The sequence below is a fragment of the Neoarius graeffei genome, chromosome 10 (assembly GCF_027579695.1).
Source record: "Neoarius graeffei isolate fNeoGra1 chromosome 10, fNeoGra1.pri, whole genome shotgun sequence".
Classification (NCBI taxonomy): Eukaryota; Metazoa; Chordata; class Actinopteri; order Siluriformes; family Ariidae; genus Neoarius; species Neoarius graeffei.
In genome coordinates, this window is record NC_083578.1 from 5,163,892 (window position 1) to 5,177,132 (window position 13,241).

At 40.1% G+C, this 13,241-nt stretch overlaps 1 protein-coding gene across 2 annotated transcripts; it reads left to right on the forward strand.

Annotated features, from left to right (window-relative positions):
* Positions 1-9,649: 9,649 nt before the first annotated feature.
* Positions 9,650-12,557, forward strand: LOC132892767 (H-2 class II histocompatibility antigen, A-U alpha chain-like). 2 transcript variants are annotated; one of them, XM_060931135.1, is made up of 5 exons: positions 9,650-9,921; positions 10,207-10,452; positions 11,823-12,104; positions 12,195-12,324; positions 12,457-12,557. In XM_060931135.1, the coding sequence occupies exons 1-4, from the start codon at positions 9,864-9,866 to the stop codon at positions 12,314-12,316; spliced, it is 708 nt and encodes a 235-aa protein (XP_060787118.1). In that variant the 5' UTR covers positions 9,650-9,863; the 3' UTR covers positions 12,317-12,324; positions 12,457-12,557. The 2 variants fall into 2 exon arrangements, with proteins under 2 accessions (XP_060787118.1, XP_060787119.1); XM_060931136.1 differs by lacking the exon at positions 12,457-12,557 and adding an exon at positions 12,405-12,425 and having other exon boundaries at positions 9,651-9,921.
* Positions 12,558-13,241: the final 684 nt, after the last annotated feature.

The window sequence follows — 13,241 nt, forward strand, 5'->3', positions numbered from 1 at the left end:
TCAAAGTGTACTGTTACTATCTGAGCAAAAAATAATTGATACGCTCTTATGGTTAGAGTGATATTACCTCTTGAAAAAAAATGTCAAGTGGCTCAACTTACCCCATGCACGGGGTAAGATGAGCCACTGTGTGGGGTAAATTGAGCCAACACAAAACATGTTAGGTTAACAAAGTAAACAACTTTTATTATTAGAAGTGCAATCAATGAATCAAGTCAAGTCAATCAAGTGGGGGATAGGGCCGTTGCATAGAGAAGGGGAGATGAAGAGAGAGGTGATAGAACGAGATGGGACAGGGAGGGATAGATAGATGGATAGAGAGAGAGATATGCGTAGATAGATAGAAAGAGGGATGGTTAGAGAGGGAATGAGAGATATACTATATTATAGAAATTACTAAAACAGTAGAGCAGTGCCAAAAAATCTTATTTCTTTCAGTAGGTTAAAACATTGCTAAAACATGCAGCAATCATTCCTTCAATCATTTCATCATTATTCAATGTTCCAAGCATTCAAATTGCAAGGGAACACCATTTGCCTCTCCCTCCGTGCTGTCCCACCAACAGTAAAGGGGCGGGGCAATTTTTTCACAATATCCTGTCTTGACAGGACAGCCTCATCTTTCTCTTTGAAGACAAAGGTTGGCTTTCTTGCAGAGCCATGGCATGACCGGCTTCTTTTGAGAAATCTTGCCTCTATTTCGAAGACATCCAATTTGATTATCTGGCCAATGAAGAAATGCACTTTCACCAACTTGGTATAACCTGTCTCTACCTCTCCATTCTTTATCTTTTCAATGAACCTAGTCAGAGTCATCCTGTCCAAATGCATATCTCTTGCCACAGCCCGAATAGGCCTGCCTTTCCTGACTTCCTCTGCGGCTCTCTCCAAAACTGCACGGGATTGTGCGGCCCTGTCTGTTTTTCTTTTGTATGAGTGTGGCATCATGCACACCTGTAATAACAGAGGGCATTATTTTATTTATTAAAAACCTTTTAAACATATTATATTAACATGTTATTTATTTGTTGTTGTTGTTGTTGTTGTCATATATGACCAGTAAATGTGAAAACTTAAGTGTCATCCATATTGGGTAAGCTAAGCCACCAATGGGGTAAGTTGAGCCAGTGGCTCAACTTGCCCCACATCTAATGGCTCATCTTACCCCGTGGCCACCATTTTGTAGAAAAATGCTAATAAAGGGGATTAGGCTAATCAAAATTATTTTTATTAGCATTCATATCATAGCTTAGAAAGCCACTAACTTAACCCTAATGTGTCTAAATATTATTCTACTTTTGTCTTCTCTAAATCATCTTCACTGTGGACAAACATGGAATTGACTTAGAAAGCACAAAAACACATTTTTATAAATATCTCCCTCACCTAGTTTGACATGTGGTGCTCCTCTCCACAAGTGTAAGTAAATGGTCCCGCTCCCCTTTGAATGTGGTCACATGGTCACATTTGTTTACTGTTTCTTAGAAACAGGGGGTGGCTCATCTTACCCCGCTCTCCCCTACTGCATGTGCATTTGGGTGATTTTAAGGCATTATCTGGTGCATGCTTTTAAGATCAACCTCATCTCATCTCATTATCTCTAGCCGCTTTATCCTTCTACAGGGTCGCAGGCAAGCTGGAGCCTATCCCAGCTGACTACGGGCGAAAGGCGGGGTACACCCTGGACAAGTCGCCAGGTCATCACAGGGCTGACACATATACACAGACAACCATTCACACTCACATTCACACCTACGGTCAATTTAGAGTCACCAGTTAACCTAACCTGCATGTCTTTGGACTGTGGGGGAAACCGGAGCACCCGGAGGAAACCCACGCGGACACGGGGAGAACATGCAAACTCCACACAGAAAGGGCCTCGTCAGCCACGGGGCTCGAACCCGGACCTTCTTGCTGTGAGGCGACAGCGCTAACCACTACACCACCATGCCGCCCCCACTTTAACAATCATTTAAAGGAATTTAAAGCTGTTGACCCGCTCCACAGCATCTCTGTCAATGTAGATGGGTGTTTGCTTGCAATTCCTGATCACTCAGCTCCTTATTTTTGCTGATATTGAGACTAAGGTTGTTGTTCTGGCTCTCTGCTAGGAATCTCACCTCCTCCCTGGAGGCTGCCTGATTGCTGTATGTAATAAAGTGAACAAACTTTATGATGTTGTTTGAGCTGGGTCAAGCCGCACAGTCCTGTGTGAACAGGGGTGAATACAGTAAGGGGCTCAGCACGCTGCCCTGCACAGAGGAGGAGGTGTTCTTGCCTGTCAACACATGTCGAGGTCTGCCATTGAGGAAGTCCAGAACCCAGCTTCATACGGTGGGATTTAGTCCTAAACCCAAAAGCTTGTGTTTGGTTGGAATGGCCAAGTTAAACACTGAGCTGTAGTCCACTAATACCAGTCTGCAGAGGGGAACCATCAGGGACTTCTAGGGCTTCAGAGAAGCCCAAACATATCAGCATTTCAAATGTTATATTTAATTTCTTTCATTCTTTAATTGCTTTCAGAATTTCATTATAATTACTCTGTTCTAATTTGGCCTCATTTTCTATCAAATTTGCTTCAGAACTGAAAGGGTTGCTGTCCTCCATCCATTATCCGTAACTGCTTATCCTGTACAGGGTCGCAGGCAAGCTGGAGCCTATCGCAGCTGACTATGGGTGAGAGGCGGGGTACACCCTGGACAAGTTGCCAGATCATCACAGGGCTGACACACAGATACAAACAATCATTCACACTCACATTCACACCTACGGTCAATTTAGAGTCACCAATTATCCTAACCTGCATGTCTTTGGACTGTGGGGGAAACCGGAGCACCCGGAGGAAACCCACGCGAACACGGGGAGAACATGCAAACTCTACACAGAAAGGGCCTCGTCAGCCACTGGGCTCGAACCCAGGACCTTCTTGCTGTGAGGCGAAAGTGCTAACCACTACACCACCGTGCCACCCAGATTCCTGCCCTGAAAACATTAAAATCAAGTTATCCAACCAGTGAGATTGTTTTGTTTGTTGTTTCTAGGCTGAGAAAAGTTTAGAGCTGCTCAATCACTGCTTAGGACTTCATTGCCAGGACAGAAGGCCATGGCAGTGTATGTTTATGTAGGAAGTGACAGATGAATTAACCAATCAGATTTTGATTTATAGTGGGAAGGACTAAAAATTGATCACCCTAGGCCTTCTTGAAGGCCAGTGCAAGCTTAACTGCGAGTCGGCCTCATAAGCATGGCAATGAAGTCACCTTCCAGCCAGTGTAGTGTTCATCAGTAGTGTTAGCGAATGCTAATAAAGAGGTCAAGTCAGTGCTATCTATCGAGAGCAAGTAGCACAGGCTAATGACTGAGAAACTAAGATTTCTGTCTCCAGACTCTTCTTCCACGCTATACGCTCACTACGGTATTTTTCACTCAGACTTAAGTATTCATTTCCTTGTGTAATTTAGTGAGTTACTTTTAAAATCAACATCGACAGCTACACAGAACGGAGTGACCTGGCAACCTGCTACTTATCCCTTGCAAAATCCTTTGCCCTGTTGCTTTAATGGTGTCTGGCTCAGGTTTGGCTGAGCTCAAGTCCCAGCTCTAATAGTAATGGATCGCCACTGCCAGTCTGGCATAACCCTTTGTTTTCCAGGTGAGCCAGTGTGGTGTGTAGTGTCGGGGATATTACATCCTCAGTAGACATGGTTGGGTTGGAGGAAAACTGCAGTGGCTCCAGAGTTTCTAAGGGATTATTTTTAATGTATCGCAACTCCAGCCTCATAAAGCACTTTACTGCTATACAACACTGAATTAAATTATTTAAAAACTTTTAAAGTTATAATTTTATACTGCCACAAGCAGAGTAAACATTAGCTGTGGGAGACAGTCTACTGCAAAGAAAATCACAAAGAGACAATATCCATCCATCCATCCATCCATTATCTGTAGCTGCTTATCCTGTCCTACAGGGTCGCAGGCAAGCTGGATCCTATCCCAGCTGACTATGTGCTAGAGGTAGGGTTCACCCTGGACAAGTCACCAGGTCATCACAGGGCTGACACACTGACACCCATTCACACCTACTGTCAATTTAGAGCCACCAATTAGCCTAACCTGCATGTCTTTGGACTGTGGGGGAAACCGGAGCACCCGGAGGAAACCCACACAGACACGGGGAGAACATGCAAACTCCGCACAGAAAGGCCTCCATCGGCTGCTGGGCTCGAACCCAGAACCTTCTTGCTGTGAGGCGACAATGCTAACCACTACACCACCGTGCCACCCAGGAGACAATATATTTATTTTAATATAAACTTTAATGTTTCAGATGTTTTATTTATTTACTGCACATAACGTAAAGTTATTTTTAGACATTACATATCGGCACATCTTCACAGAGGAGTAATTCATGCCGTGTGACCAGATTCACTGTATGTGTGTGATGGTCTGTAAAAACCTTCTGAATGTTGGTGAAGCTGAATTTTGGCCAAAATTGAATTTCCAGTAATATACCTTGACAAATCTACTGTAAGAAACATTAAATTAAAATATTTTAAAAAATATTTCAGCAAAATGATGCAGAAATATATTTACTTGTTATTTTCCAAACCCATTTGTAAAGACCACACCAGGTAAAGATCCAGTTTCGCAAAAGCAGCAGTAAAATCAGTCAGTCTGCTGAAAGATGTAAAAAAAAAAAGTGTGATTTTCTTATGATGTGCTCAGGTTTTTGGGGAGTTACACACTGCAGTGATGCAGAATTAATTCAGTTCATTAGTTTGTGATCGGATAGTGATTATGTTGCTTGTGCTTTGTCACATGATCAAAATAGAACAGTGTACTTACACACTCGGATGACAGCACATTACATTTTTAAAGTGCTTACGTTACCTAATAATAACACATTAAAGCGGCTGACTCAGCTTTCCCAGAATCCAATTTGTTGTTTTTTGTTTTGAAATCATACGACCGCCACTCTGCTAACGTTCTGTGTAGCAAAACCTCTGCAAATTCCATGTCACTGATCCTTTTGAAATCCATCTGGAACTTTTTCTTCACTTCGGCGTCATGCATGGAAGTTTTGAATATATTGTAGATTATGCCTGATATTTCCTTTCCTTCATGGCGAGATGGCTGAGGCCGGGTTCTGGTCCATTACAAAAGAATAACCATACAAAAATGGAATGGATCAGTCAAAAAAATTTAAAATAAAACTACTTGAACAAAATGTCTTCAATTTCATGTTACAGTTTATGATCTATGGATTAGGATGTTGCTGGATTGTTGCGAATTGTTTTTCAAACAGTGGAATATCCATGGATGTGAAAATGGCAACTCGCAACCTGGTGCAGAGGCTTCTGGGAAGGGTGAGCCGGCCTCTTTAATGACAAGAAATTCTTACTTCTGATCCAACGGACATGAATAAATGAATGAGCAATTATTTGTTCGCTGATGTTAGTGTGAACAAAGATCAGTAGAGTGAAGAAACAGCAATGAGGCTTGAGTTTAAATGCTGTGAGAGACAAAGACTGATATGGATGATGAAGAACTCGTTTCACATTGTACATGTACATTTTTTGAGAAAAAAGTACTGTCCACATGATGCTTGTTTCTTTATTTATACAAGAGTTCATTCTGGTCCACTAATCGGGCCTGAGTTTCCCAAAAGCATCATAGCACAAAGATCATCGTTAAATGGTAGAGCGAGCAGAACAATGAACACTCTCTCTCTCCTAGTTAAGATGCTCTTAGTGTCAAAGGAGATACACATAACCTTTATTTTTAAACAAATTTCTGAGTGGATAGTATCTCCATCCTTGACTCTTGTATGCTGCATAAATGGGAATTAAAAATATATATTTTTGAGAGTTAAAATCGACCGCAAAGTTGTCATTGGAGCTGCCCCGCTGAGCCAGCCAGCCTTGAGCGTGTGACGTCATTGCGGTAACTGGTTTTAAGGCCGAGGCCTTTTACAGCTATAGACCAAAGTCATATAAATAAAAATTTATGGTGAAAGTAAGAAATACCGTTACCGACTCGCTCAACTAAGTCTGATTTGACTTCACTGACTGTGACGCTCATTAAAACGGGATGGGTGTTATAACTTATGCAACATACATGTACATGCATGCATTTTCACTGATAAAACGTAAAAGGCTCATTAAATAATCAGATGAACTGAGACAATCACATTCGGAAGCAAATTAAATAATCTTATACCGGTAACTTAAACACACAATACAAGCTACATGTATTAATCTAAATGCAGGTAAACAAGTTGTTTTTGTTGTTTTTTAATCCAACTGAGAGTCGGAGCTTACCCGTCTTTGTTCTCGCTTCTTGAAGGCCGAGCTTGTGGCCGATTGTTTTGAAACAATCTGACTTTCAGTTGCTCGTTCAGTTCTCCGTTCCTTCACTTCTTCCACGTAAGGGCAAGATGGCAGCAATATCCAGTTTAGAAATCAGACAGCTGCTCCACTCATTCACTTTTCTTCATATTGTGTACTCCGCCATTACTGCTCAGCTCAGGCAATTACTAAAACCCAGGATGGAACGGGATGTCACCAGTGTTAGCATCAACTGTGGTGAGGTCACTGCCCGGGCGATATGTCCTGTCCCGTTCCATCCTGGGTTTTAGCAACAACCCTCGGCTCACTCCGGGAGGACTGGTGCAACTGAACTCACTTTCCTTTAAAAAAATATAAAAAAATAAATAAATACTTTCCTTTTTTTGTAGTTTTCTTTTTCCTTAATTGTTGGTACTGCTCCCTCTTTCAATATGGGCTGATAGCCAATGCTCCTCAACAGATCAGAGGTCTCGTACGAGTCTTCAGTAAAATGTGCAGAGCAGAGGAGAGACCACTTCATAGGCGCCCAATGTGCCCGTGAACTTCTCGCAAAACGTGTCCAAATCTTTGCAGTTTGAACTTTCTTGGCCCATGAATGCAACGTAAATCCACCTTCTGTCATGTTGCTGCACCGTCCAGCAACGCATCTATGTGGCATGACGATAAATTAGCTCAAAATGGAGGATCGGAGTTGCAGTCAGCTCTGTGTTTTAGTATAGCGGAAATGGCGATGAGACCGATAGACTTCCTGCTGTGACATTATGGATCTCAAGGTCATTCACTCAGACCGCTAAATCACTTTAATTGTAAAAATGACTATATTAGATTTATTGTTAGCGCTTAAAACTATTCCTGTGCCATTCTTGAGGTCTCAAGGCATTTATAAATGAAAGCGAGGCCATGGCTCTGCGTATCTGCTTGAAGAGGCTTTTGGGAAACCCACCACTGATTGGTAGAGCGGCGTATCAAGAGCGGTGATATTTGGTATAATGGCACTGGGATGTTTCACTGTGTGTATTACTCCATTTGTCTGTGTTCATTATGTAAAATTCCACTCCCTGGTTCGAAACGGTTACTACAATAGAGTTAGTGACATCATCAGGGAGATTTTCCTTGCCACTGTTGCCACAGGTTTGCTCATTGGGGATAAATTAAGGATAAAATTAGCTCATGTTTCAGTCTTTAATTAATTTAAACGTGCTGTAAAGCTGCTTTGCGACAATGTATATTGTTAAATGCATTGTACAAAAAAACTTGACATAGCAAACAATAATTTTCAGGAATACAACTTTTGACTTAAAATATAAATCTCGTCAGATGAAGATGAAAAGGAAAAAGAGAAGACAATTTTCCCAGAAGCACCTTTAACAGGAATGGATAAATCAATGTGAGTGCGCTAGCCAGTTAGCCGACGTGCTATAAAATGAGTGAAGCTTCTTCAGGAGTGATTTCCACTAGAGGAGCAAAACTGAATGGTGTCTAAAATGAGAGTTACTATGACACTAGACAGTTACTTTGTCAGATACGATATTAATTTCTTCTTTACAGTCTTGTTGTAAAAAGGAAATTTGGCGGTTGGGATTAGCTACAGCACTCGGCCTGCAGTTTTGTGTCTACAGCTGAATCACAGCCATGTGGATATTTAGTATCACCACGCTCCTGTGAGTTCGTTATTGCTGAATTATTGCCCATTTGAATGGATCCCAAACGAGTGGCCACTATTTTCCTGGCATTATAAATTTAAAAAAGCCAAACTGATTCAAAACTATGTCTGTGTGAAATGATTTTATAGACTCAAACTAAAGTAACAAATTTCAGTAAATTCAGAAAAGTATGATTTCAGGAGCCATAAAAACAAAGGCAGTTTTTTTCTCCTAAAAATCAGAGGACTCTTGATTCTGCAGCTTTCGGTCTTCTTTCTTCTTCGCTCATCTCCTCCTCAGGACAATCATCAGAAAGAGACACGGCCAGATGAGGTGTCATGAACAAACAAATGAATATTGCTGTTCTTGATTATTTATTTTTTCAGACTTATTCGATCATAGATTTGATTATTCACTACTCAGTATCATGATAACTTTCATATTTCTTGATAAAAATCATGTTAAATTATCTGACTGAGCCCGAGTCAGAAGTCAGTGATAAGTGTACGATCTGTCTGAAAACCACTGAAACTAAACACTATACCTCGGTACAATTAAAATAAAATCCATCCACTGTTCAGTAAATATCTGCTAGCTCATGAGCTGTTAATTAGCAGCAAAAGCTAGCTTCATAAATGGAGGTTACCTTCGCAACAGACCAATTTCCATATTATATCTGTTGGAGTGACAACTGGTTCTGCCACGTTTGCCAAAATTTCCAGAACTCCAGTCTGGCACACTGAATTATGGGATTGTCTTCTGACTGGGACAGTCCTTTTCTCAGGAGCGCACAGATGCTGCCCCAAGAATGCTGCCTACACAGGATGCCGTCTTCCGACTGGAACGCACCAGTCCTTCAGTGCACTTGGAATTAAACATTTAATTGTGGTTTTCTACTGGACGACTGGTTGAGATGTGTCTGTGCAAAAAGTGAAACATAGTTCAGTTCAGGAACCCTTGTGGTTTTTTTAGAAATACTAAAGTAAAAGATGTGGGAATTTGACTACGCAGGCCGCCACACATATAATGTGCACTACAGAGTGTATACAGTGTTTACACAATGCTATTTAAGACTGTCTGTAGTGAACTGTACAGAACACCACAGCAGATTTATTCACAAGAAAAGAGACGCCAGTACGTGTTTACTGACAAAACTACTTACGGTACAGATATCACTTCTAGCACAGACACATTGTTTATGTTGTTTTTATTGTTATAAAATGTGTACGATGCCAAACATAAAATAGAACAGGATACACAGCTTTTCATTTCTTTCTTTCTTTTTTTTTTAATTCCAAACCCCTTTTTCTATGTCAAGAACAAAAGCTCAAAATTTCAGGAGCTGTAAAAATTAATGTCATTGTTGTTTGTTTGACCTTTGAAACCTAAACTTTTATTTTGTATTATTATTTCAGACCCCCCCCCCCCCCCTTTTTTTTACTATTTCAGGCACAAAAGCTCAAAAATTCAGGAATTATTATTATTATTATTATTATTGTTGTTGTTGTTGTTGTTGTTTTGTTTGTTTGACCTTTGAAACCTAAAGACTATTCAGGATTTTAATATTGCTCTGATTTCTCGCTTTCTCTCCTGCTTGCTTTTCATTTCTTCCTTTTTGTGCTCCCAGTGTTTTAATTCTTTGTGTTTGTAATGATCAGCGCACCTCAGTATGGAAAGAGTAAAGGATCAGGAATTGTGAAACTCACTTGAGTGTCTGCCTGAACCCAGCTGACTGTGAGGAGAGAACTGATCTGATTGGATGATTTATTTATCACTGACTCTGCACTCGGCTGTATTTCTGTCTCTATTCAGTGTGTGGAAGTCAGTGACAAGTGAATTCATCTGAGCTGCTGGTTTACTGACAAACTTCAGGATGAAATTATTTCTCATCTTTTTCACACTAATGTGTGTGAGGGACACTGAATCACAGTGTAAGTGAGATATTTATTTATGTGTAAATTTGCTGTAATATTTTTCCCCAGTGGTAATTAGAAGAGTGTATATAAAGTGTTAATGGTGGTGTTTTGGTTATTAAGCTGTAGAGCTTGATTTAAATGAGACAGATCGTTTCAGATCATCACAAAAATGATGTGATTTTGTCAGTGATAATGATGTTTTTATCTCACTGTAGTAACAGGCTGCTGCAGTTTGAATGTGTGTGTGTGTGTGTGTGTGTGTGTGTGTGTGTGTGTGTGTGTGTGTGTGTGTTTCTCCAGTTAAACATCATGAACTGCAAATAACCGAATGTTCAGAGAAGAATAAGGAGTTTATGTTAGGGTTCGATGGAAATGAGGCGTTTTATGCAGATTTTGAGAAGAAGAAAGGAGTGACAATGCTGCCTCCCTTCGCTGATCCGATTGGGTCCCCCGGAGGGTACGAGGCTGGTGAGGGTCAAATGGCTGTCTGCCAACAAAACTTAAAGCTGCTCACAGAGGACTTTAAAGACCAGCCGGTGCCACAGGGTGAGAAACTCAGTGTTTATAGGAGCACAAATTTACCTTGATGATATTGAGTCTAAAATGATTTTCCAGCATGAAGATGTGAGATTTGTTGTAGATTTGACTGTAAATCACTGACCATTACACTGTCAGTAAACGACAGGAACAATCACAGTCTCCAGCCTGTAAAGCTCTCATTTACTGTACAATACTCTAATCTCACAGCCGACACTACAGCACTGCTGTCTCACACTATTTTCATTTCATAAAGGCTTTTTATTCGACTAAAACATCCCAGAATGCACCACATCATCACAGCAGCTGTTTGCTTCGCCCCGAACACAAACTATTGATCAGTTAAATTTATAGAAATGAAGAAAGTTCTCTCTGAACAGAGTAACTGTTGAAGTGTGGGGTTTGTAAATCTGAATAAATCTTTGCTTTTATTTCTATCCCCAACACACACACACACACACACACACACACACACACCAATTGTGGATTATGGAGTTAAAGGTAGATTTTATAATTGACTTGCTAGAAAATGTGAAGATGATCTGAGGCAGTAGGATGGCACATTACTCAGTCGTGAACACAAGCAGAGGGTTTATTTGTAAATAGTCATGTTCCATGTTCTTTCTCTGGCATCTGTTTATCATCTATAAATGCTGAATGAAGTGTAATCCATTACATTTTATGTTTAATAAACTTGTAATTAAGCTGCTGTCCTCACAATTCACATTTAAAATCACAGCTTAGATTCCAGATTCCTGTTGGTTATTATTATATGGACACGAGTGTTTTACTGGGAAATACACCACTCATATTTTTCATAGGAGCTACATCCGGGACCTGAGTAACACAGTCTCCAATATCTTCACTCATGAGGAAATTAATGAATTGTTTTGATAAATTTGGGGACTTTTTGTTTGTGAATGTGTCGATAGAATAAAAAGAAAATCACACAATAAAAACTCGCATTTTTCATACGAAATACATCATGGGTCTGAGTGACATAATTCCCGATATTTCACTCTGATGATGTCACTCCCAGTGTTTTCCCGCTGACTAGACGTGTGTTGTCAAAATGGTGAACCGTTTTAAAATTAAAATACTTTTGATTAACTTGTGGTTTTTTTTGGATATGTTCATATAATACAAATGATATTACACATTGGCTTGAAGATATGAAGTTTATTTTCTCATGTTGAAAAATATTTCACTCGTTCGCTTCGCTCCCTCATGATGTATCCATTCACCACTCAAAGATAAACTTCATATCTTCGCACCACCGTGTAACATCCTCTATATATCGACAGCCAGAAGAAATAATGAACGCATCACAGTCTCAGAGTCATAACAATAGTGCACATGTGCTTTATATTTTTCTCCAGATGCCCCACAAAGCTCCATCTATCTCAAAGAAAACATTCAGTTGGGTTCAGAGAACATGCTCATCTGTCATTCCGCACGATTTTTCCCTCCACCTGTTACTGTGCGCTGGACCAAAAACAGTGTGGATGTGACGGAACAATCCACACTCAGCCGCTATTTCCTGAATGAGGACAACACCTACAACCAGTTCTCCCACCTGCCCTTCACTCCACAGGAAGGAGACGTTTACAGCTGCACGGTGGAGCACAAGGCCCTGGAGACACCCGACACCAAGACATGGGGTGAGACGGAGAGTTTAACTACTGATTCAGTCTTTCCTTAGAGTAGAAATAACCGTGTGTGTGTGTGTGTGTGTGTGTGTGTGTGTGTAGAGGTGGATGTTGAGCTTCCCAGTGTGGGTCCCTCTGTGTTCTGTGGAGTGGGTCTGGCTGTCGGACTGCTCGGAGTCGCTACTGGAACTTTCTTCCTCGTCAAAGGAAACAGATGTAACTGACACTTCAGGTAACAACTCGAATAAAACATTATATTTATAATATTTAATACACCGTTTCTCCCTGATACACCTGTTTCTGTGTTTTCAGCCAGAAGTAAAGCGTTAGAAGGTTTAGATTCTGACTATGAATTCTCATTTAGGTTTTTCACCAAGGAAACTGTTCATCCACTAGAGTTTAATTCATCTGTTAATCCATGTAAGTTTTTTTTTTTTACAAAATATTGTTGCTTGTTCCACTGTACACCTGTTTTATTGTAATATCAGAAAATGCAAATGAAAATTAATGAGTACCTGTAAATAATTAAAAAATAAACTTTATTTCCATGAATGTGAATGATGATGTCATTTGTTTCCATATTGATTATATATTCAGTCACTCGTTCCACCACTAAAACAATCTCTGTATTCGTCTAGTTTGGAAATATATTGCCACAATCGTTACAGAAAACTCACACACACACACACACACATCACATGTAACATATTTCAGATATAATGTAAATCACATGTGAGAAGCATATATGAGTGGGTTACACCTTATTCTGCCCTTAAATTGCATGTGTGAAAACAAATATATATATATATATATATATATATATATATATATATATATATATATATATATATATACAGTGGTATTTAGTCAGCCACCAATTGTGCAAGTTCTCCCACTTAAAAAGATGAGAGAGGCCTTTTCATCATAGGTTCACTTCAACTATGAGAGACAGAATGGGGGGAAAGAATCCAGGAAATCACATTGTAGGATTTTTAATGAATTAATTGGTAAATTCCTCGGTAAAATAAGTATTTGGTCACCTACAAACAAGCAAGATTTCTGCCTCTCACAGACCTGTAACTTCTTCTTTAAGAGGCTCCTCTGTCCTCCACTCGTTACCTGTATTAATGGCACCTGTTTGAACTCGTT

Bases quoted from the DNA above. Each gene is read 5' to 3' on its own strand.
- LOC132892767 (XM_060931135.1), top strand. From the start codon at position 9,864: ATGAAATTATTTCTCATCTTTTTCACACTAATGTGTGTGAGGGACACT. The intron at 9,922-10,206 runs GTAAGTGAGATA...GTGTTTCTCCAG, and splicing joins GAGGGACACTGAATCACAGT to TTAAACATCATGAACTGCAA. The intron at 10,453-11,822 runs GTGAGAAACTCA...ATTTTTCTCCAG, and splicing joins AGACCAGCCGGTGCCACAGG to ATGCCCCACAAAGCTCCATC.